The sequence below is a fragment of the Anser brachyrhynchus genome, assembly GCF_964034855.1.
Source record: "Anser brachyrhynchus genome assembly, chromosome: 2".
Taxonomy (NCBI): domain Eukaryota; kingdom Metazoa; phylum Chordata; class Aves; order Anseriformes; family Anatidae; genus Anser; species Anser brachyrhynchus.
The window spans coordinates 149,791,392-149,813,829 of NC_137695.1; the positions used below are offsets into that span (position 1 = coordinate 149,791,392).

Sequence of the window (22,438 nt, forward strand, 5' to 3'; positions counted from 1 at the left end):
AAGCACTTCTGAATTACCAGTAGTAACTTGAGGTATTCTACATGTGAACTCAGCAGCCTGGTATTCATTTTGCCATGCATACACGTATTAACAAGAGCTGCTAGCTTAGACTATCTTAAAAATTGATCCTGAATCTTGATGAAAAGGAAATAGGGCTGAGAAACTGTACCAATGCAGACCACCTTTTTCAAAATCAGCTTTAATCTTGTACAAAAAAAGCACTACATACTGGCTTCCATTGATAAGAATTTGCAGATATGATCAGTCTTAAGTTATGCTGAGCGAGTGTTAAGAAGAAGAACTTTATATATTTGGAAAGAAGACTTTAATAGTGTTGTTATATAGCGTATTCGCCAACTCGAGCGGGTCTTCTTCTCTTACCGCTGCCATTATTTCCAGAATTTGACTAAAAAAGAAAGATTGGTATTAGAGACTCTGAAACTCAGTACTGAATATGTGTCAGACTGTCGCATCTGTATGTACATAAATAACTAAGATTCACCTGGAATAAAAACCTCCTTTGAGAGCAACAGGGTAAGATGCTCAAATCTGCGAACAGCTTCACTTTTAAGTAAGTCACTGACGTCCATTCCCTGAACACGGGTTGCTCACTGGTACAGATTCATCTTTGGTCTTTTGACTCTTGTTCAGAGGTTATTAAACAGCTTTCTGTTTCAAAGAAAGTGTCACTTTGTGCATGTCTTTATCAGCGGTCTTGATTCCTCAGACTGGAAGTCATTAACCTCCTTTCAAGGTTAAAGCTGCACTATAAACAAACTGGTTTATGGCAAAGCTTAAATTCCAGCTGTAAACTTACCTGCGAGTACAGCTGCCAAAAGAGGTCATTTCAACCTCCCCTTTCTCTAGATTGTGAGGAATACACGCAGGTACTAGTAGCAGTCGATGTTAAATGAGCACTGTAAAAGGCCCATGGCCTTGATACAACCCAGGAAAAGGTGGCAAAAGAAATTGACTGAATAGTAGTAACACTCAGTGAGACAAAAACAAGCCACAACCTTGTCTCTGTACTTATTTTCTTGATTGCCTATCACTTGTGTGTACAGAAAAAAAATGTATATTCTGTACAATTCCTAACAGGCTTTACACCATATTTTTTTTCCCCTAGCAGCAGGAAAGCAAGCAAGCTTCTTTGTAATATAGATGAAGGACCTCAAGTTCGATGGTGTTTGGGTTCTGGATTTTTGCCTCAACTTATACAATAGTTAAACTTCTTTTTGAGGAAGGCAGAGTAGAAAAAGTTGCTCCTAACTATTCCTGGGATGCCGGTATTTTCCTCAATGAAGAATTAGCCTGTTTCATGCCCACCCATGTGCTTTGCAGCCACATAGCTTCTTGGTTTAAGGAAATGTTCAGGAGAAGATGGGGTGAGATCAAACCTACACAGAAATAATTGCCAAGTACCAAAAAATTTCAGCCCTGAAGAGTTTTGGTAGGGCTTACAGGTATCGATCCCCACAGGGATGCAGTAGGATGCTATTATTGTAGCATCCTACAAGTTATTGTGACATTGTGTGTATGAAAACTTCAGGAGAAAAAAAAAAAAAAAGCCTCTGGTGGCTAGAATTTCAATAAAAATAGCTTCCAAGGTGGGGGTAGTGCAGTTATTTATATATATGTGTATATATATATATATAAATAAAATCACCAGCAAAATTGAAAGCTGTCCCCCCGCCCCCATCCACCACCACCAAAAAAAGACAAGTGGAAAAACCCTCCTGCCAACTGAGCTATATTAAACAGCATATATACCCTAATTATTAAATATAGTTTGTGGCCTCATGCTACCTTTCCTCTCACAACAGATCATGCTGCTTGAGAAGTCACAAAATACTGCGCTTCCTAAGGTTTAAGGGGTTCTCAGGTTACTAATCTGCATCTAGTAAAGGTTATAATTAATTTTAAAAGGACAGTTGGTTTGAAATAAGGTTAAGCTAAACAAGATTGTTTGCAGTTGATCTCTTCCCTACTCCACAGTCATGGACTGACCTCAGAAAGCCTAAATAGTGAAACAGCTTTTCTCTGCTAGTGTTGTGTTTGCGTTCAAAATAAAATTAATTTCAAAGAGTATTACAGAGCAACGTAACTGCACAGAAATATATTTGAACACTCGTAGAGTCACTGTGTAAGCTTTAGCATGATCAATTTTTTCTCTGAAGTTTCTTCAGGTCTCTCAAAAATGCGGCACTGCCCTCAGTTGTCACATAACCTCTTGCTTAGACACTGCCAAATTCCTAGATTCTTTCGTAGCATCCTGAGAACTATTTCAAAATCCGGTTCCAAACAGGTCATTTACACAACTTTTCAGAGAAATACATAGAGGCTTCCCTGCAAAGAAAGATCTTTTGATCACGCAAACAGGCTTTGCAGCTGCATAAGTACAGCCGTGAACTTTACTTGCTGCACTGAAGTCATTCAGGTGCTACGCCACAAGAAACCTTCCTGAACTCCTTTTCCAGGAGCTGATAATGAGAAGATGACAGAGAAGCCTGCCGTGACTCACCAACCAGATTGTGCTAACAGTCGTAAAACTTCAGGCATTTCATCTGCCAAAGCTATTTAACAGGAGATAACTACACATTTTCACTAAAACAAGGGCACGTTTCCTTGCTTTTCCCACCTCTGGGAGGACGCATTACAAAGAGGTGGCAGAAAACCAAGTTTCTGTACGTCTAAATTCTGTGTCCTGTGGCCCTTAGAATTTTCCTTCTCTGATCTGTATGTCAACCCGTTACTCGTAACTAAACTTCACAGGATCAGTATTTCATGAGACTGTTTTTTTTACAGCACAGTAGTAGAATACAGAAAGGATCCCAGCCAAATTCATGTTATAGCAGTTCATATCACAGGCACACCACGGCTGGTCTCCCAGGGACCTGGGAGAAGCTGTATGAACGTGTCGTTTCTGTCCACGCCATATCTTGGTGCCGTCCCCCTTCAGAGCACAGCCCTCAGAGGACTGCACAGCTCTAGGCTCTATCAGTTTTACAAATAACTGCAGCTGAGCGAAATTTATTCAAGTCAGGTTACTCTACAGGGTTTAACCCATTCTCTAACGTATTGAGGGAAAAACCAGAAACAGTACTGATTTTGTTTTCAGGGAGCTTTTTACATCCAGAATTGCCAAAATGGGAAAATTAAGACCTTTTAATTTTTTTTTTCAGAGCCAATTAAGCGCTACCTTGCATAAGTTTCAATAAATTCATACTTCTTTCTACTTACTACATCTCCAGTGAACTGTTGCTTTTTTTCCCCCTGTGAGATTTGAAGTATTTTTCATACTACTACAGCAGTACACTTACATTATATGGCAGGGCTCGTTTCTGTCTTTCAAGCAGTGCCCTATTTCCCATTTCTTTTTGGTAGGAAATGTAGTTTTTACGTATTTTGATCCAGCATGGGTATTTTTCACTCCACACCAAGGCGCATCTAGTTTCATTTGAAAAACAGAATTAGGAGCATGCAATCACTTGAGAATACCATGAGATAGTTTCATCAACTATGTCCACAGACAAAAGCTCTAGCAAATTCTTTCTAGCAATGACTTACAGTTCAAAATGGAACTTAAAGAGATTTGGGCAATTTAACATCTTACCAGTCTTCGTATTTTCATACCATTATCATAGAATTTTACTTTTTGAAGTATCAGCAACAATAATATATACCACTAATTTCCACTGGCGTAACAAAGATGGCTAGACACACTGCATCTGTTCCACAGAAATTTCCTGTGTTTTTTAACAGGTTTGTGCTTTATGTGCAAATAAATTCAAGGATTTAGGTAGTTTGCCTTTTTTTTTTTCCTTCTCTCAGATTGAGAAATTCAAATAAATACTGCTTTTTTAATGGACAGTTACTCATATGTAAAATGTACGTGCAAGAAAAAACCCCACACCGGGTCAGTAAATTAAAATCACTGCTCATTAGCCCAGGAGGGGAATTTGAGCCTTCTCCCACCTCCTTCCATTTAAAGAGCTGTTGTTTCCAGTTGCCGTTACTGTTACCACTGGGAAGATACCTTAGCTGTCGCCCTGCATATGGTACATTTCCACCACTCAAGCAGGATTTTAGTATGTCAATGCAACCGGAAATGTGGGCTTGTTAATTTGTCCTTTTCATCTTCCCCTGTAATGTCAGAAGCTGGTAAGGCAGCTTATTACCTCTACTGGAAGGCTGAGAAGGAGCCTGTCTTCTAAAGTAGAGCACCAGGCAGTCCTTTTTCTACTCCTGACTCCTTAATTCTTGATCCTGCCTTATCATTGCTATGCAAACACATTGCCTAAGAGCACTTAAGTCACTAACAGCTGACCAAGACATAAGATCTTACCAGTCTCTATCATTAATCGTTCACTAGGAATTGATTTCAGGGTTTCCAAGTTGGCTTCTGTTTTCAAAGAACTAGAAAATCAGAGTTTGGTTACAAACAAAAAACCAAGTGTTTAAAAGTAATTACTTCGCTTGGTGTTCTGCAGCAAAAGCAGCCTCCTAAATAACTAATAAAAAATGTTTTATTTTTACAAGTGCTCCTGGTAACTTCAAACCTTGCAGAGAACAGCAGATTTGGAGCTACACAGTGAAGCTGGCTCGACGTGGTATGTAAGCAGAACCCCCACCCGTGCTGCCTCCCTTGCCCAGCCCTCAGCAACCCATGCAACTTGAAGTCAAGCCGGCTGACTTTTGACCAGATGACTGCTGAGGTTCAGACTGTGAGACTGGTATATAAGGCTGATCAGGTTGCATTTGCTTTACTCCTGGATTTAACATAGCAACTTAAAACTATGCTATTTTATTTTAAAGGTGCCTCACAGAAAGCCTGCTTCCACATTCAATCCTTATTTATTTATAAGCAAGGATTGATTGGAGGGTAGCAGAAAGGACCCAAGGCTCAATTAACTTTTGGAGCTGTGAGTTAGGAACTTTTCGTAGCTAAAAGATTAACGAGTACAATTCTAAATCTGTCAGCCGATTAAGGGCCTACTGAGCTTTGAAAACTTGACCTCATTGTTTAAAAGAAAGTAGTGAGTTCACCGCAGCTGACATTTTAAAATAGCTTTATTTCCTGTAAATAACTCACCAGCCATTTATTCCAATGTAAAGATCCAAATCTATTACAGCTGCTGCTTCTTCCTTTGTGCCATCAAAAGAATGAACCTAGAAGACATAAATATACGTGCATGCATGTAATAGAAATATACAGACTTCACCTAAATCTCCAGTCATTTACAAGTACATATTGGTATCTATCTGTGTCATGAATACCCGTGGATGGAGTGCATTACTCATGAATTCAAACAAAGGTGGGACACGGTTCACCTGATTCTGAATTTCGGCAGAGCTCACGCTGCTGTAAAACTGGTCACCACATTTTATTAGTGATAAATGTATGCAGAAAAGGCCCATTCAGTGATCCCGCGTTTGGCCCAGGAGCTTCCTGTGGCTGACAGCCGGAAGGTGGGACACTATCCAGGAAGCAATCCTGCGTGTGCTGAATTTTTACGTTCTGGCCTCTGTATTCCCTCCAGGACTCTGTCAGGGAGGGTAAGGGCCAGTTTTATGTTCTTCACAGACCTCAGTCCACAGCAAGCACTCTATGCCATATGGTCACCCAGCAACTAGAGATGCAAGTAACAGGCCACAAGGTGCAAACCATAACCTATCTGGAAACTGCAGCTCTCTGTCCCCAAGGGGAGCAACGACACTGCCTGCTTCCCCACCCTGCGAGGGGAACGACCCGCGGCAGAGGGTGCCTGTTCCTCGCTTCTCTACTCGCTCCCAGCTTCGCAGAAGAGAGGAAGGAAGGAGGGGCTGTACAGCATGATGTAAGAGCGTAACGTGAAAAGCACTGAGCTGGGGAAGGTTTTTGTGGTGACAATGGGGAAACTTGGGGACTGCGATGTTATTGTAAGAGGTGTGGTCTGATGTTTGTGGGACAGAATAATCCAAGCTTTTATTGCTTTTGGAAAGACCCTGGCATAGTGCAAAGCTGAAAGAGGGTTGCTGGACTTTCTTAATCATCTCATCCAAAGTTTCTTCTGCTACGCTTTTGAATTAAAATACACAATTTGAATATCTAAAGACAGAAAGCAACGAAAAGTTACATCTGGATGTAATTTGAAAATGATGTCTGATGTCAGAAGCAAATGTTTGAGGTTACGGCTTCCACTGGGAACATACACCCAAATTATCTGTGGTCTGAAGGCACTCCAGTTACGGACACTGCAGAATTGGAAAGAGGCCAACGTCAATTATAAGGTGCTTAAACTGTCCTTCTGACAGGCCAAGAAAAACTGTTCATGTCAGCTGCAGAGCTTTTTCTCAGCCTATCCTCTTACCTTGCAGCACCCTCCCTAAAAACAACTGTTGAATAAGCAATGAAAATAAAAATACTGAAATAATTTAGAAATACAAAAAAAATGGGACTGGAGCGCTGATATTAATTTGTAATAGCTGAAAGCACGTAACTGGAGTCTTACCCAGGTTCCATGACAAACAAGAAATCCCACAACTGTATTGACACACATCCTCCAGCCCCAAGCACACACACATGCAGGTAAAAATGAAAGCCACTCTGACGTCCAAACTTACCACCCCTCCAACAAATCTATCTCTGTTTCTTCTCATTATGTCTATGAAAGGAAATAAATAAAAAAAACATAAGAGAACTCTGCAACAAAGGTGAAAGATTCAGGTTTCCAGATCTTTCATATTCAGAATTTATTACTGCTTGAAACTCTCAAACAAAACCCACCTAAAAATTCAGCGTGTGAGTTTCTACAGTGAAGAAACATGGGCAGTCCTGTCTGTTCTGACAGGTCAAATTGTTTTTCAAAATATCTGTAAAATAAAAATCACTTTTAAACAGAAACTCAGTCTAAGGCTAAATATAGCAGAACAGGTTTTTTTTCAGTGCTTGTACGTTTTTGTCCTCCAGAGGTGAAGACTGAATTAATAGATTTGCCATGCAAAAGCTATCAATTGCACAGTTTAAGAACTCAAGTTTAAAAGAAACTCTTTCTCATTGTATATTAATTCATACAGTAGTGACCTGCTCCTGAAGGTGGATGAGAAGTGGTCAGGAGCATCAACGCTGGAAGAATGCATACATATATACGCCAAGGATGCAAAGCTTATGCAGACTGGGTCTTGGTGGAGGTTGGTTTTATTTAGTTATTTTTAATGAAACGGGAACTGACTGTTCTCTCCACAAGGTTTTGAAATTTCAGGAATGGAAGAGAGCGTACCGCATGCAGACCGCTATTTCAAGAAGCATTCATAAAAGCTGTAAGGGTGAGCGAGGGAGCATTGTGAAAACTTCTGTAGCCTCAAATGGCTAAAACCAGGCATCAGAGCTGGCTGTCCTGAGAAGTAACAGTTCAGAGTTTTTGTCCGCTCTTGCATGAAGGGCAGTCCTGCTTTTCTTGGGGTGGAACGAGTACCAATATTAGGCATCTTACTTCTGCCCTGTTCCGCTCATTGCCGTCACTCTTCCCACTTCTCCTCCCTTTTGTGTGCCTGCATCCCTTCCTTTTCCCTCATTTTTATCCTTCTCCTACCTTCTATTCTAGTTTTCCCTTTGAAGGAGCAGTAACAGCGAGGCAGCCATCCTATGGAGAGACATAAAAATGCGGGCAGAGAGGAGTTAAATAGGGAGCCAGTTTCTAAAGGAAACTAGTTAGCACTGACCTAATCCTGTCACTTGCCATTTCAGCTAGTTCTGACCCCAGAGCATTAATTATCCTTTACCGTTTCTTTTTGTCTGTCACGCTGCACCCAGGCATGCAAATTGCAAGCGCTCAGGAAACACGTTAGAGGAACTTATGCATGGTAGAGGGCCACCAGTGCAGACCTGACTCAGTAGCCATACGTAATATGAAAAATGACATTACTTGGGCAGGACGGAAGGACAACACTGCCTGTCCAGCAGTCGGGGTCTGTATGCGCATGTGGGGCTTCTTTAGGCGAAACGCAGCCTAGGGCACTGGGGCATTGCCATCATTAGGTCTCAGACACAAAGGCAAACTTGTGTCCTCATACCGCTGCGTATGACTCACGTATGGAACAGGAGAAAATGGCAGCAAGCCATTAGTTTTACACCTTTATAACATATAAATAAGAAGTAGGCGCAAACAAAAGGATAGCACAGCCTGTCATTTTGATTTGTGCAATTCGCACTTTTCTGTACACTGCAGGTTGCTGTTTCTCTGATAAAAGTTAACTTCCTTGTGCATCAGCGTGGATCTCTGAGATAAAGCAGGCGGAAGAAAAATGGACTTAACACTAAAAACTGACATGAAAATTCAGAAGGTATTACCCCTACTTAGAATTTTCTCTTTAGTCTTAGATACCGTGCTTAGTTTAGATTGACTAAATATAAGTTTAATCGCAACTCATGATTACTCTTGCAGTTAATAGCTACAATTGGTTGATTTTCATTCTTTAGAAGACTCATTTCATATGAAAATGAGGTTTAGAGACTGAGCTGCAAATAACCCCCATGAGTAACCCACGGGCCAACTGCAATCTAATTTTGTACCTTCAAGACCAGTACCCTTCTCAAAGTTAAGTGCCCCTACAAACGGGAAGGTGATGTAAGCTTCTTCTGTATCTAGCAGCAGGGGAGGTTGATGGGGAAATTCCCAGAGAAGAAAAAGGAAAGAAAAAGAAACATAAGGAAGAAAATCTGGAAAAGTGTAAAGAAATCAGAGATACAGTGATTAGAATGCAACAATATAAATGAGCAGGCACCCAAGCCTTACTAGGTTCAGTACTTAGGTGCAGCCACCTTCTTTCGGTTGAGAGTCATTCAGTGCTAGCTGTTTCTTCTCAATAAGGAAGTCTGAAAACATTCCTGTGTGTTTGTTTGCAGATTTAGTTTTGACCACAAAGATCAAATGCCATGGTATTTTCAGGTTTGGAACCAAGGCACTAACAGAGCTGCAGCTGCTGCTTTCCCTGCCACTGAGCCCTGTAAACCCATCACAGTAGCACAGAAGGGAAACTTCTCTGTACTCATCAGTCCATTTATAATGAGATCTTCTGCATAACACGAAGGCACCATCTTCACCTACCATTCAAATCACCACTTACTACTGGACAGGTTATGAAAATGGCAAAAGATTCAGACAAAAAGTTCCCAGTGGTGCTTCAACAAAGGAATTTCATCTTCATTAGCTTTTCAATCCCAGAAACGGGATGAAACAATCATTTCCATTTTTACAGGCGGAAGTTATTCAGAAGGAAACACAGGGTAACTAACTAAAAAATCACAACTAAACGCTAAATAAACTAGAGGTCATGCTCAGATACTATCTACTGGGAAACTGTCACACTTCTCTTCCACAGGGGAACTCTTGACAGCTATCCTAGCGGCTGCTCCAACACCTGAAGGACAGAGCAGCTGACAGCTGGTGTGCTGCCCACCAGCAGGTGTGCTGCGTTTCGCACTTTGCCTTCCTTTTCTGTTCATTTATCAAGCATACACGGAATATTAATTTGAAGAACTTGCTCTCCGGTCTGCTAAAGGTCACGACTGTATCCAACTCAATACCGACTGAACAAAAACGAAAACAAAACAACCTCAAACACCCCGACCACACTTCACAAACACACGGAGGTGAACAGCACGGAAAGCAGCCTGTTTAGAAGATGAGGAGTCTGCAAACACAACGTTTGCAGGCATCTGTCCTTGAGGCTTTCAGTAGTTCTTTGCTCCCTTGCACTTCTTGCTTTGGTCTTTTTCATCAGTCACCTCCTTCCAACTGCAATTTCCAGCAAGGGCTCTCAAAAAAGCTCCTTGAAAGTAGATTCATGTGTTTCATTCGATTCACTGAAACAGCTCAGATAAAGATTTTCCATCATTATCAACCTTAATGAGAAAGGATTCACCTACCACTTTAGGAGTGATTTCTGTTCCACCCTGTCACTTCTTGCCTTGCAACCCAATTTCAGTCCATCCAATTAGAAGTTTTTCACTACAGGTTGTCGGCTACAGTTCATTAGCTAAGGACAATCACATATTTTTTTTCCTTAAATTTTCTTTCAAGAGCATCAAGGATCCTAAAATATGATATTCCTCCAGTATCTTAGCTTGCCACAGAAAGTTAACAGGTTATGCTCCAAAGTGTGGAGCGCTTCTTCACAGTATACACCAGCGAAGCTGCTGTACACTGAATGCTACCAGGAAAAGAAAAATCTGTTCAGTTTGGTGAATATTTTACTGTATGACTGTAGTATTACAAAGAACTGATTAACTCTACCCACTGAGAACACGTGGCAATTAGAAAAACCACACCTAACCACTGCCCCCCAGTGACTACGTCTACTCATTGCAGTAATATGCAACATAATTCATAAATTCAAATGAGGGATGAATCACCTGCCTCTTCCTACACTTATCTCTGTCCACAGTTCTCTCTGTAGACAGAGGTTTTCACTAAAAAAAAAAAAGTGAGCTGATTTCAGGTGCTTCTTCCACTCAGTATCTCTGCTGCACCGATTACTTCAAAATACAGATCTCTCCCAACTCCTCAGGTTAATTTTTTCATCAGCTCTCGGCCATCTCAGCAAACGCTGCCCTTAGTAAAATCTTCCTTTTCTCCGCTGCTGACTTATCCTTTTTGACAGCTCTGTTCCCTCCCCCACACCTTCCACTCCAACAACCTAATTCTTCTTTCACGCACTGCAATTATATTATTCTCCCTACGAGTCTCCAAGAGTCCCTCAGTATTAGCAAGAACGAATATCTGGCATACCCAGAAACCAACAAAAGCTGATAGATTTTACAGAAAAGGATGTGTAAGTCAACACCAGACAGATAGCAAAACGTAGAGCGCAGCACTTCTTCAATGCAGGCATCCTCCTTTAAAGTCACATTTTTGTTAGAAAATAAACAAACAAACTGCAAATTGCAGATCTATACCTGACAAAATGCTACGCAGGAGAATAAAGGACAGAAAATTGGTACAAGTCAACTTAAGAGTCATCAAAAGTTTCTTACTTGAGTTGGGTGTCCTTCGGGCAAAATTCTAATCTATCAAAATCTACAATTGGAAAGAACAAAACCCCCAGTGAGTTACGGTGCTACGATTTTTTTCATATATCTAGGAAAAAATAATATCAAAATACTAAGGTAACACTTACCTAGGCCACATTCTCCAACTGCTATTACCTTTGTCTTATTTTTTTCAATCAGACTTTTTAGTTCAGATAAATACTGGTCAGGGCTACTCTGCTCGAATTCTCCGCAGCGTGTGGGATGGCAGCCAGCTGTACTGTAAAACATATCTAAAGCAAGACAGGATTAGAAGGTTTTAAGGAAAATAAGAAAAAAAAATGAGTTTATGTAAAGTATAGCCAGTATCTGGACTTTTTTTCCTTATTGTTCCTAACTTTAGAAGGAAATTCCTTCTGAATGTCTTTATCATTGCAATTTTATTACATTGACACTTCGTGCTTTAACGATGCCAGACAATATCTCTATTCAGGGCTGGAGGCTTCTCTTTACTGCCCATCATTCAGTTGCAGTACTGAGGTGAACTATTCTGGCGGAGCAGCCCTCGACAAATCACAGAACTGTCGAGGTTCGAAGGCACCTACCTCTTGAGATCACCTAGGAATCACGTTACCCTCAGCTGCAAGAGCTGCAGGTGGTATGTGATTTCCCCTCACACCTCCACATTAGCTGGTACAGAATTTTGCCAACAACACCTAGCCTGATTTATCTAGAAATCCAATCCAGACTACCTCAGTGCCAACACTAAAAGATCTGTTTAGTGCCTTTACAAAGAATGCAAGAGCATAGGAGGAAAATATGTACATACATATATACACACACGTATAAAGGCCCCGAGCTAGTGTTGAAGTTGGTCCTGCTTTGATGGAGGTGAGGAGGTGGATTCAGCTGGAGCAGGTTACCTCCTCAGGTTCATTCCAACCTAAATTACTTTATGATTTTTTTCTGTAAACAGTACTTTAATGTGTGTTTTACAGTTCAAATACATCTTTAAGTAATCAGTGGAATGATATTTGCCTAAGGAAGAAAAGGAAGGACATAGTCCTTTCAGGAGAAAAAGAGGGAAAATCATGAGAACCATAAAGAGGAAAGTACCTCTGCTGTTCAGCTGGTCATGATAGATTGGTAAATTACACTAAAAAGAAAAATCACCAAGAAACTCACATTCCGCATTATATACGCATTTCAGCTTATTTCTGGAAGAGGGCCTTGGCAAAAGCTTTCTGCTTCCAGAAACATGTGTAGTTTGCTTTTTCTAAACATCAAATTATCTATAAACAGAAATTAGAGGAATGACCAATTGCTTCCATCACCCAGGGACATAAATAGCAACATAAAGCCACGCGCAATGCATCTATCCCACTCTGAAACACGCTTTTCTTTATTTTAATCCGAGATTCTGTAAACACCTCCAGGGGCTGTTCCTTTTAAACTGTTAATTCTGAGAAGACTGTATTTTTGATTGACAACAGAAGTTTAAAGTGAACATACCATTGGTCTGTGCCAGCTGCAATGCATCTTTACTATCTTGTAGACTTCCACCTGTGATCAAAAACTTGAGAGAAAAGTACTGTCAGTACGTTCTGCTTTGAACACCAAACACGTTTGAGAAAACACTCAGAACTAAGAATCTAGAAAGAAAACATGAGAAAATTACTAATGCATATATAACAAAGTTTCGTAGTAACAAATCTGAATACTTCTCAGGAGCTAGAAAATAGCCTAGGTAGCAAAAATTGATTTTTTTTTTTTTAAATCAAGTATCTTTTATACTAATGATTTCAAACCATTAAATGAGTAAAATACTTCTATTTGCAGCAATGCTAAGTTCTAAGACAATGAACTCCAGAAATTTTACTTATCCCTCACATGCTATGTATCAGATTTAGTCAACACCAAGTCAGGCAGCTCTGCAGTGTGCTCCGTTACAGACTAGACACGTCCCAGCACTGCCACCAGAAAAATAAATAAAGCTGACATTAACTTCACACACAAAAAAAATCATAGATCAGCAGCTATATGGACAAATATGCATATTTTCAAATAAGGAGATTAAGTTTCTAGACAAGTGAAAACAACCTGGGTTGGAATTGATTTCTATCACTGTGAAGACCAGCAACATAGCCAGCCTAGCAAGACTGGAAAGAACAGAACAGAAGACAACATCCTGAGTTGGAAAGGACCCGTAAGGATCATCAAGTCCAGCTACTGACTCCACACAGGAGCTTTAATTAACCTACAAATCAAAACTGTATGTCTGAGGGCACTGTCCAAACGCTTCCTGAACTCCAGCAGGCTCAGTACCATGACCAATTCCTTGGGGAGCCTGTCCCAGGGCCCGACCACCCTCCTGAAGGTGGACAAGGAACTCCTGAATCCTATTTCTGAATCCACCGTGCACCTTGAAAAGTTATGCATACAATTTATTTTTGATGACAAAAACTGTCACCTACTCTCAGAGGGTGGTATAAGGATTAAATAATGCTTATGCAGCACATACAAATACAGTAAAAGTGACTATGAGTCTGTATTCGCTGCACCGTGGTATCTTCCCCATCAGTAGTGTTTTCTTTTTTCATCTCTTGGTTTGTTTCCCACTCTTTCAGACAAGAGCCTTTCAGCAAACCATCAAGATGGCTGTTCCTCTTCTAGAGGAGGGTTTATTTCTTTATTTCTAATGCACCAGCCTATCAGTACAGCAGAACAGTTCACGGCAGCACGTGACGCATTCTATTTTAATTCATAATTTTGCTTTGATAACTTATTGAGTTTAGAGATGCACATACAGGCAGGCTGGAGTATTATAACTAAAGGAGTGTGGTCCATTGCTGAGAACACTGATCTCAAGCTAACAGTTACAACCTTGCCAATATTTACTAGCAGACATTCAGATTTATCAACCGTAAGATTGTACAGGTACTTCCATATTTTTGGCAGTTACCAATTCCTTTTACATATCGAAATATCTGAAGGTTCACCAGAGTTTCACAAGAAAGGTCCACAAGAGTTTTTTTTGTGTTTGGACCTGTATCAGTAACTGTACGGTAAGAGTCACACAGGATACAAAAAGATGGGAGCTGTGCCTTATAATATAACTAATGCGGAAACTTCTGTAAAAAATGATTACAGTAGGTTAGAGGAGAACATTGTTCTGTTGAAACTGTATGTTGGAAACTGTAAATACAGATCACATACAGTACTACTGAACTTACGTCCTGAGCATCTGTGCAACTTAAAGACAATGCTACCTGCACAGAATATTTTTGCATTATGGCACTGAAGAAAGTTACTGCATTTTCCATTGCAATTTCCAGAAACAGTTGTTTTCATACTGCAGCACTATGAAAACAAAATATTTAAAAGCAATTTAAAATACTGAAGAAGTTGTCTAATTATAAGAAATTACCTTTTTAACGCCAACTTTAACTGCTCTCTCTACCACATCCAAAAGGTCATCTGCAAAAGTTTACAGAAATATCACTAACTGAACTTTTTATGGCATTTATGGTTTTTATGGCATAATTGAACTACTTTTAAACTAAAGATCACTTTCATCCTTCAAAATTCCTATCGTGAACAATCTTTAAACCTCACTTTAAAAAAAGAATAACAGAATGCAATAACTGAAAATCTGATCTAAGCCCAGAAAGTCGATGGATATTTCACATATTTTAGGAGGCTCTTTAATTTATATATATATATACATATATATATAAAAAATATGAATATATATATATGTAGAGTGTGAAAGAAAAAAGCATCACTTATAATTAGTAACTATGATTCAGCAATGAAATACTTTGATAGTTTATTGTTCCTAACTCTTAGATCAGCTTCTTCCATGTTATCTGAATATAAATACATCAGCATTCCGTTTTGCTCTCAAAGTAGTCACCTATATGACAACTTAATAGAAGCAACTCAGTAGGAAAAAAAATAAATGTATTTTGCTTAGAAAGTCTAACTTCACCTCCCAGTACCTAAAGGGGACCTATCGGAAAACTGGAAAGGTACTCTTTATCTAGGATAAATCAGTGACAGGACAAATGATAATGGTTTAAACTAAGAGAGGGTAAATTTGTATTAGATATAAGGAAGAAATTCTGTACTCTGAGGGTGGTGAGGCCCTGGCACAGGCTGCCCAGAGAAGCTGTGGATGCCCCATCCCTGGAGGTGCTCAAGACCAGGCTGGATGGGGCTTTGGGCAACCTGGGCTGGTGGGAGGTGTCCCTGCCCATGGCAGGGGGTTGGAACTGGGTGGGCTTTAAGGTCCCTTCCAACCCAACCCACTCTATGATTATTTTGTCACACTTTCTACTTCAAGCCCTAATAAATAATACACATGTATTTTTTGAAGAAGAAAATAAATTCTAATCTTACTTTCTGACAAGCACAAGGTTTCCCTTTTAAAAAGAGTAACTTTACCTTGATGCTTTTGTGTTCCTCTGTAGATTCCTCTGAACATAGGGTCTGTAAGGTTAATACCGATATCTGTAAAAACAAACAAACAAAACCCAAACACAGATATTAGAATCATTCCACATTTCATTCTGAGAACTCCAGACTTATTTTACAGGCGTACAGAAGAGCTGCCCTCACCACCACAAGCAGATACCGAGACACTGCTTACTGCAAGCACCTGGGCTTTCCCCACGAAGCCGCCAATTCACCTCAGCAGCAGGAGGGAAGGCAAAATGCAGCAACCGGCACACAGCCTTTAAATCAGTGCTCCTATGAACGCTTTTATCCAAGCCAATTCGATAAAATTAAAGATTATTAACGCCCACAGTTAAGGCACCAAGGCGAAAAGCAGGACAAGGGCTTGCTGGAACCCACTGAATATGTGGCGGGGGGGGGGGGGGGGGGGGGGAACCTCAAGGGGCGCACAACAGCCCCTCGGAGAAGCCCCAAAAAGGGCAGAATCACCCCCAAACCCTTCTCGTCGGCTCTAACCGCCCCTCAAGGGCAGCCTGCCTGCACCTCGGCTCTGGGAGCGGGGGGAAAGGGCTTGAGACAGGGCTTGCACAGGGCGACAAACCCGGACGAAGCGCCGGCCATGTCACCAGAGCGGCCGGCGCCCGCCGCCCTCAGCCCCTCGCGGGGAGCGGGTTCCTCAGCCCCGACCCCGGGGGGAGCACGGAGGGACCCGGGGCTCGGCGGACACGAGGAGACAGGGACGGGAACAAGGACAGGGACCCCGCTAAGCCACCCATCCCCTCACCGATGAGCTTGGCTCGGTTCATGGCGGCGGGCGGAGCTCGGCGCCTGCGCCCGGGGCCGGCCGCCACGTTCCCGTGAGGCGCCGCGCATGAAGGTGAGGGGTAGGGCAGCGCGAAATGGCGGCGTACCTCACGCACCAGCAGAAGGTGCTGCGGCTCTACAAGAAGTCCCTGAGGCACCTGGAGTCCTGGTGCATCCACCGGTGAGGACGGGAGGGAGCGAGGTGCGGGGAGCGGGGGAGGGCTGAGCCCCCGCTGCCGGCTTTCCCCACCGAGACGGGACCCTGTGGGGTTGGGGGGGGAGGATTTTATCCTCGTCCCTTTCCTCTAAACGTGGCTGAAGGGGTGAGGAGAATGTCAAAATGTCTCTTCAGCCTCTTGTCAGTGCCTGCAAGGACACCGGATGTGGGGACAGGAGGCCCTCAGGAGCCCTGTCTTTGTGTAGGGGTAAGAGGGGATGTTGCCACGTTCTCTGTGATGTTTTATTTAAATCTACACACTGCATATGTCGTGTGCCTGCAGAGACAAGTACCGATACCTTGCCTGCCTCCTGAGAGAGCGGTTCGATAAGAACAAGGATGTGAAGGATATGGTGAAAGCTACAGAGCTGCTGAAGGCCGGTCAGGAGGAGTTCTGGGCACACCAGCACCCGCAGCCCTACATCTTCCCCGATTCGCCCGGGGGCACCTCCTACGAGAGATACGAGTGCTACAAGGTAAGGGGGCTGTGGGGTTGTGCAGTGCTGTGCTTGGGGTGGTTGTTAGTGCGCTTACCTCGCTCTTCTGGCACTGAAAAGAAGGTGAGTGTTTTAAGTAGGCTTTAATAGGGCTGCAGTTTGGTTCAGCGGTATTTCTCTGATAGCTCCGTGCTGGAAAACTTATTGCTTGCTTAGGAGTTGTGCTTCTGTGGTCATTTGAAATGGAGCTCGCTGCTCTGTCAGAGGACAGAGGCTTTGTTTTGCCGGGATTTAAGCACCTGGAAGCTGCTCGGCGGTGGGTCAGACAGGCGGAGTGACAGGGTTGGTGCAGAGCTGTGACAGTGGAGGGGGAGGAAGCAGCACCACCCTGTGTGGTGGCGTCTGGTCACAGCCCTGGTCTCTGGTTTTGTCGGAACTTGATGTCAGCCTGGCTGCTGGGGAGCTTCTCTTCACTTGGCCTTCCTTCTTCCAGCATTTTGAGTAGTGATACAAATTACCATTTCCCTTGATCCACTGCAGTGCCAAATAAGTATTTGAGGACTATTTTATGTTGAGCTGTATGCTTAAAAATAGCAGCACTGTTCTTAGAATGTAAGGCACTCTGGAGTTTGGCTCCTCCCCCCGATGTGTTAGGAGTGAAGAAACAGGCTTCACAAAAAAACACAGCATTTTCACTATTTTGGCATTGTCTCTTTTAATACGTTACGAGAAGTCAGTACTGATCTAGAGAGTACACGCACCCTTTTTCTCCCAAATTCTGAAGACAGTGCTGATGCAGAAGACTACATCTGATCAGCTCCTTATAGATAAGAAGCCATGTGAAAGAACCTGACAGATTTAGAGGCAGAAGAAAGAACATGAGTGGGAATGGAAGAAGGAAACTTAAGTTTATGCCAAGGTCATGAGCCTCAGCAGTAGTAGAGAGAATGGTGAAAACGAATCCAGACAGAAAAAAGGTCAGTTGAGCAATGATTAGTTTTGATACAGAAATGTAAATGGATTTATGTTCTTTCCTTTGCCCTGTTTTAAATGCGAAGCCTGCGCTTTAAACAAGCGGCTATCACAAGGGTTTGGCTTCTTGGTTTGTCAATGACTGTCCATTGTAGAAGCTGCTACAAAATGTAATTTTTTTAAATCTGTCTGATTTTTTTTTTTTACTGGTGCTTCGTATATATATATATCGTTATTTAATAGCTGGTCTGTTCTTTCTGTTAAGCCAAAATTTTACTCAGCGATGAGAATCACAGCAGGAAACTGCAAATGTCAGTGGATGAATGATGATACTGGAGCAACTTAATTTTAACATAGATTTTCCTTTTTTTTTTTGTCAGTGTTCTTATCTTTAAAATATTAACATTCAGCGATGTACAATAAAATAGTTTAGTTGGAAGAGACCTTCAGAGATCACCGAGTCCCACTGCCTGACCTCTTCTGGGCTAGCCAAAAGTCAAAGCATATTAATGAGGGCACTATCCAGGTGCCTCTTGAACACTGGCAGGCACAGGGCACCAGCCACCTCTCTAGGCAGTTCCAGTGTTTGACCACCCTCACGGCACAGAAATTGTTCCTGATGTCCAGTCTGAAGCCCCCCTGGCGCAGCTTTGTGCCATTCCCACGTGTCCTGCCATCACCAGCACCTCCCTCCCCACTGCCCCTCCTCAGGGAGCTGCAGGGAGCAGCGAGGTCACCTCTTGGCCTCTTTTTCTCTAAGCTAAGCAAAGCAATACGCTGCTGCAAAATTCGAAATTCAGTTTTTATTAGGATATCCATCCAGAGCTGGTCCAGTCCTCCAGAGGTTGAACCATAATCAAGATCTAAAGGCCACTAATTTTTGGAATAGCTGTAGACAAGCAGAAGTGAGCTGTTAAGTTCTCTGTCAAACAAAATGAATTAGTAGTTGCAGAGAAGGATCTTTAACCTGCCGCCTTTGGGGATAGGAGGGGAGGAAAATCCATCTTTTCTCCTAGATGGAATTATTTCAGGAGCTGTAGAGTAAACGGAGGTGACCTGGGGTCTGTCTTCGAGATGCTGTGATTTAAGCGAGTCACTATGACTTTCTCCTATGACTTAGGAGAATTCATGAAATAGATTAAAAGCTCTGCCCTCTGTGACTGACAATAGGTAATTCTTATGTGCTGGTTTTACGTGGTACTTTATTTCATGGGTTATTTATCCATTTTAATAACGGGTTTAATGAGCATGTTTAGTTCTTTCGTGTGTTAGTATACTATATAGAGACTTTACATGTTTTTATATACATACGTAATAAAAGTGTTGTTTTGTTGCTGTTTTTTAACAGATTCCTGAATGGTGCTTGGATTATTGGCATCCTTCCGAGAAGGCAATGTATCCTGACTACTTTGCCAAGAGAGAGCAATGGAAGAAGCTGCAGCAGGAAAGCTGGGAGAAAGAGGTCAGTGCTTGTTCGATGCCAGGTGAAGCTTCTTTAGCAAGCATTTTGTGTGGCATTGAGCTGTGCTCTTGGAAAATATTTTAAGTGAGAATGCTGAATGCCTGCTGTGGTCTTAGGCTCTGCTTTGTTAGAACGCTTTTCAGTGTGAAATGCTGGCTTGACTTAAAATGTGTGCACGGGTCTGAGTTACAGCTTCCTGAAGGCCATTAAGGGAATTTGAATGGCTGAGTTTGGTGGCTGCTGAACCTGCAGCCATCCTTTCAGTTAGTGCAGGGCTGCTGTAGCTGTTTTACTAAAGGTAACTCCGAAGTGAGATGAGAAGAGATGAATGACCAGAGAATTCCTCTTCTTCTGAACGTGTTGTGGATGCACCTTTAAAAATTACTTACTACAGACTTCATCATTTGGGAATCCAGACCAATTTCTGGTCAACTTAAATTGAGCTTCAGTTGGCAAAAGTTGATTATCCCAAAATAATTTTTAGATTTGGTTGTAGAGAACTAGTTGGATTATATGTAACATGTCACTTCTATCAGAATTAACAGCGTGGCAGCCAGCACTGACACTGCTTCAGGAAACATCCATTGATGACATCTAAAGGGCTGTTGGGGGCATGCAAAAATAGAAGTCTCCTACTGACTCGTATGGGAGTGTTTTAGGACCTGTAATTTAACTGCTGATTTTTCAAAGAAGCGAGAGAATGCAGTTTATTTAGCAATGGCAGACGTGAATTATAAGGAAATGATGACCTTTTAAGTACAAAATTCTCTTGTAAACCACTTTCCCCTCTTAGAAAGTCCTTAATTAGGTAATATGAGCCTGCAGTGATTACCGAGTTTGTAAGTGAATAGTGAGGACAAGTGAAGGCATTACTGCTAGCTCTCTCCTTCTGAAATGGGGTCAGCTTCACTGTTTATCTGCACTAAAGCATTATATTTTTGTCGTGTTGTAGATGAAGCAATTAGAAGAAGAAACTCCAAGTGATGGTCCAAAAACCGAAGCCTTGCCTCCTGCTCGTAAGGAAGGGCATCTGCCACCCCTGTGGTGGCAGTTTGTGACAAGGCCCCGTGAAATGCCCATGTGAAAGCGTTACTGCACGCGAGAACTGAAGCGATCCATCCTCTGTAGGCAGTAGATATGCCAGTGAACATATGCTACTGTCATGCAAAATAAAGCCAAGTAAAGTGAAACAGAAAGCATTTTTGTGACGTTCTGGTCTCCTACTACAGCAGGCACGCACTTCCAGTTTGTGTGGCGTAGAATAGATGACTGTTAACATCTGTGCTGTGTACCTAAAGTGGAGAAATCACTGGACCAGCCAGTGAAGAAATCTTTATGGGATACTAACACCAGAGTGAGTTCTAGAAAGTTGAACACTTTCTACAACTTACTTTGCAGCTTTCACAGCAAGAGTTGGAAAACCCGACTACTGGGACTGAAAAAGTATCCGCATAAAGCCCATGTTCCAAGAGAAAAAACATAAACTTAATTTCAGCTATTTTAAGGACTAAACATCTTCAGATTGGATATATATCTTAAAAAAAAGGTTTTTAACTTGGCTGCTTAGAAATTTTACAGTCATCTTCAATATGTCTAAATTGTTTAAAGCTAAATTGTTTAAAGCTACACTTGTTGTGTAAAGCTAAAATGTGCTTGGGTTTGTTTAAAAGGACAAACAAAAACTTGTCTTCGTATATTCCACCGCTAAAAGTTTGTCTGAAGAGGAAGCTGGAGCTGTTCTCTGCCCTCTGTTGGTCCAAAGGCATTAACAGAATCGGGGAGTGGGCACTGCAGCTGTGCTTGTTTCAGCACTGCTGTTCAGCGCCTCCCTCACCTCCAGCACGGAGCTGGTTCTTGTCCCGCTCAGGTGTCGGGGGGTTGTTTGTGCACAGTGAGCATCGCAGGGTTCTAGCACGGGGCTTGCTCTACCAGAATTGCACTCAGCTAAACTACAAATGCTGGCTTGCTTTATGAAAGGCTAAAAACACATGCAGGCAAAAATCACGGGGAAGTATAAAATCACAGGGCAAATCCCCTCAGCCCGCTCTGCCTCTCCCCCGGCCCTCAGCTCTGCAGCTGTAGGTGGCTGCGGGCAGTTTTGGTGCTCGGGTGCTCAACATCACTGTGGGGTTAGAGCAGTCAGCAGACACAGAGTCTTAACTATTATTTGGACAAAAAAAAAAAACAGTTCCCTCTTCCTGCACCTTACCACCCCCCAAAATCTTATCCCTATGCTTTGCTCATCTACGAACTCTGCAGAAATGATACAAACAACAGATACTTTTTTAATTATGTGTGATTTTGCACATTGCCTCCCAGTCAGCCAACCAGCTGCTTTTATGTTGGTGTTAGCTCTGCAGCAGAGCAAGAAGTCCCTCCTGCCTCTTACAGACACCGAAGCAGGTCTGACAGCCGTTCCCCAACATGACGGCTACTCCATATGCCAGCATTAAAAACAACAAAAAAAAAAACCCCAACACAATAGAACAAGCATTTTGTGCATGTAGATGCAAGCGACTCATGCTCACTGTAGAAATGGCAGGGATGTGCGTTAAAATGACTGAGCCTGGCCACTCAGTACATGAGATACAGCCGTAAAGAGACGGGGGGATGAAGCTCTAAGCCTTCTCACAACAGGACGGATTTCCAGCCAAGGCACCTCGAGTTTTCCTTTAATGTCTTCGTGACAAATGGAAACCTGAGGACAAAAATGAATCTGTCACAGTGGCAAGGCAATAAATTAGGCCGCTGCCTGGTAGCTGCATGTGGGAACAATGCCCTCCCTCTCTACATTTGCTCCTGAGAAGGCTGAACAACAGCAACAAAGTCTTCAACCACTCAGAGCTGTGTGGGAGCTGGCACTTGTGCCGTGCTTGATAAATTCTGGTTGTAAGCATGTGTGGAGTTGACAGCAACGTTCCTCCTCAGGCAGTGTCATGGTTTGGGCTGGGGTAATTTTCTTTGTAGAGGCCCCTATGATGCTGTGTTTGGGATCTGTGATGAAAATAGCGGTGCCAGCACACCGCTGTTTCAGTCGTTGCAGGGCAGCGCTCCCCCAGAGCCAAGGACTCCCCAGCTCC

The 22,438-nt window shown here is 42.3% G+C and overlaps 2 protein-coding genes across 8 annotated transcripts; one reads left to right on the plus strand and one right to left on the minus strand.

Annotated features, from left to right (window-relative positions):
* Nucleotides 1-183: 183 nt before the first annotated feature.
* On the minus strand, nt 184-16,319 carry TATDN1 (TatD DNase domain containing 1). 7 transcript variants are annotated; one of them, XM_080580813.1, is made up of 12 exons: nt 16,251-16,319; nt 15,455-15,520; nt 14,436-14,485; nt 12,521-12,584; nt 11,158-11,301; nt 11,015-11,057; nt 6,767-6,852; nt 6,604-6,644; nt 5,093-5,169; nt 4,346-4,416; nt 3,321-3,447; nt 184-406 (listed from the first exon to the last, which is right to left on the minus strand). In XM_080580813.1, exons 1-12 carry the CDS (start codon nt 16,270-16,272, stop codon nt 304-306), a joined length of 894 nt encoding a protein of 297 aa, XP_080436939.1. In that variant the 5' UTR covers nt 16,273-16,319; the 3' UTR covers nt 184-303. The 7 variants fall into 7 exon arrangements, with proteins under 7 accessions (XP_080436939.1, XP_080436944.1, XP_080436942.1 ...); XM_080580818.1 differs by having other exon boundaries at nt 184-2,346; nt 16,251-16,318; XM_080580816.1 differs by lacking the exon at nt 16,251-16,319 and adding an exon at nt 16,010-16,033.
* Nucleotides 16,292-20,554, plus strand: NDUFB9 (NADH:ubiquinone oxidoreductase subunit B9). The gene is made up of 4 exons (XM_080580820.1): nt 16,292-16,451; nt 16,771-16,963; nt 19,245-19,358; nt 20,311-20,554. Exons 1-4 carry the CDS (start codon nt 16,366-16,368, stop codon nt 20,440-20,442), a joined length of 525 nt encoding a protein of 174 aa, XP_080436946.1. The 5' UTR covers nt 16,292-16,365; the 3' UTR covers nt 20,443-20,554.
* The last annotated feature ends 1,884 nt before the right edge of the window (nt 20,555-22,438 follow it).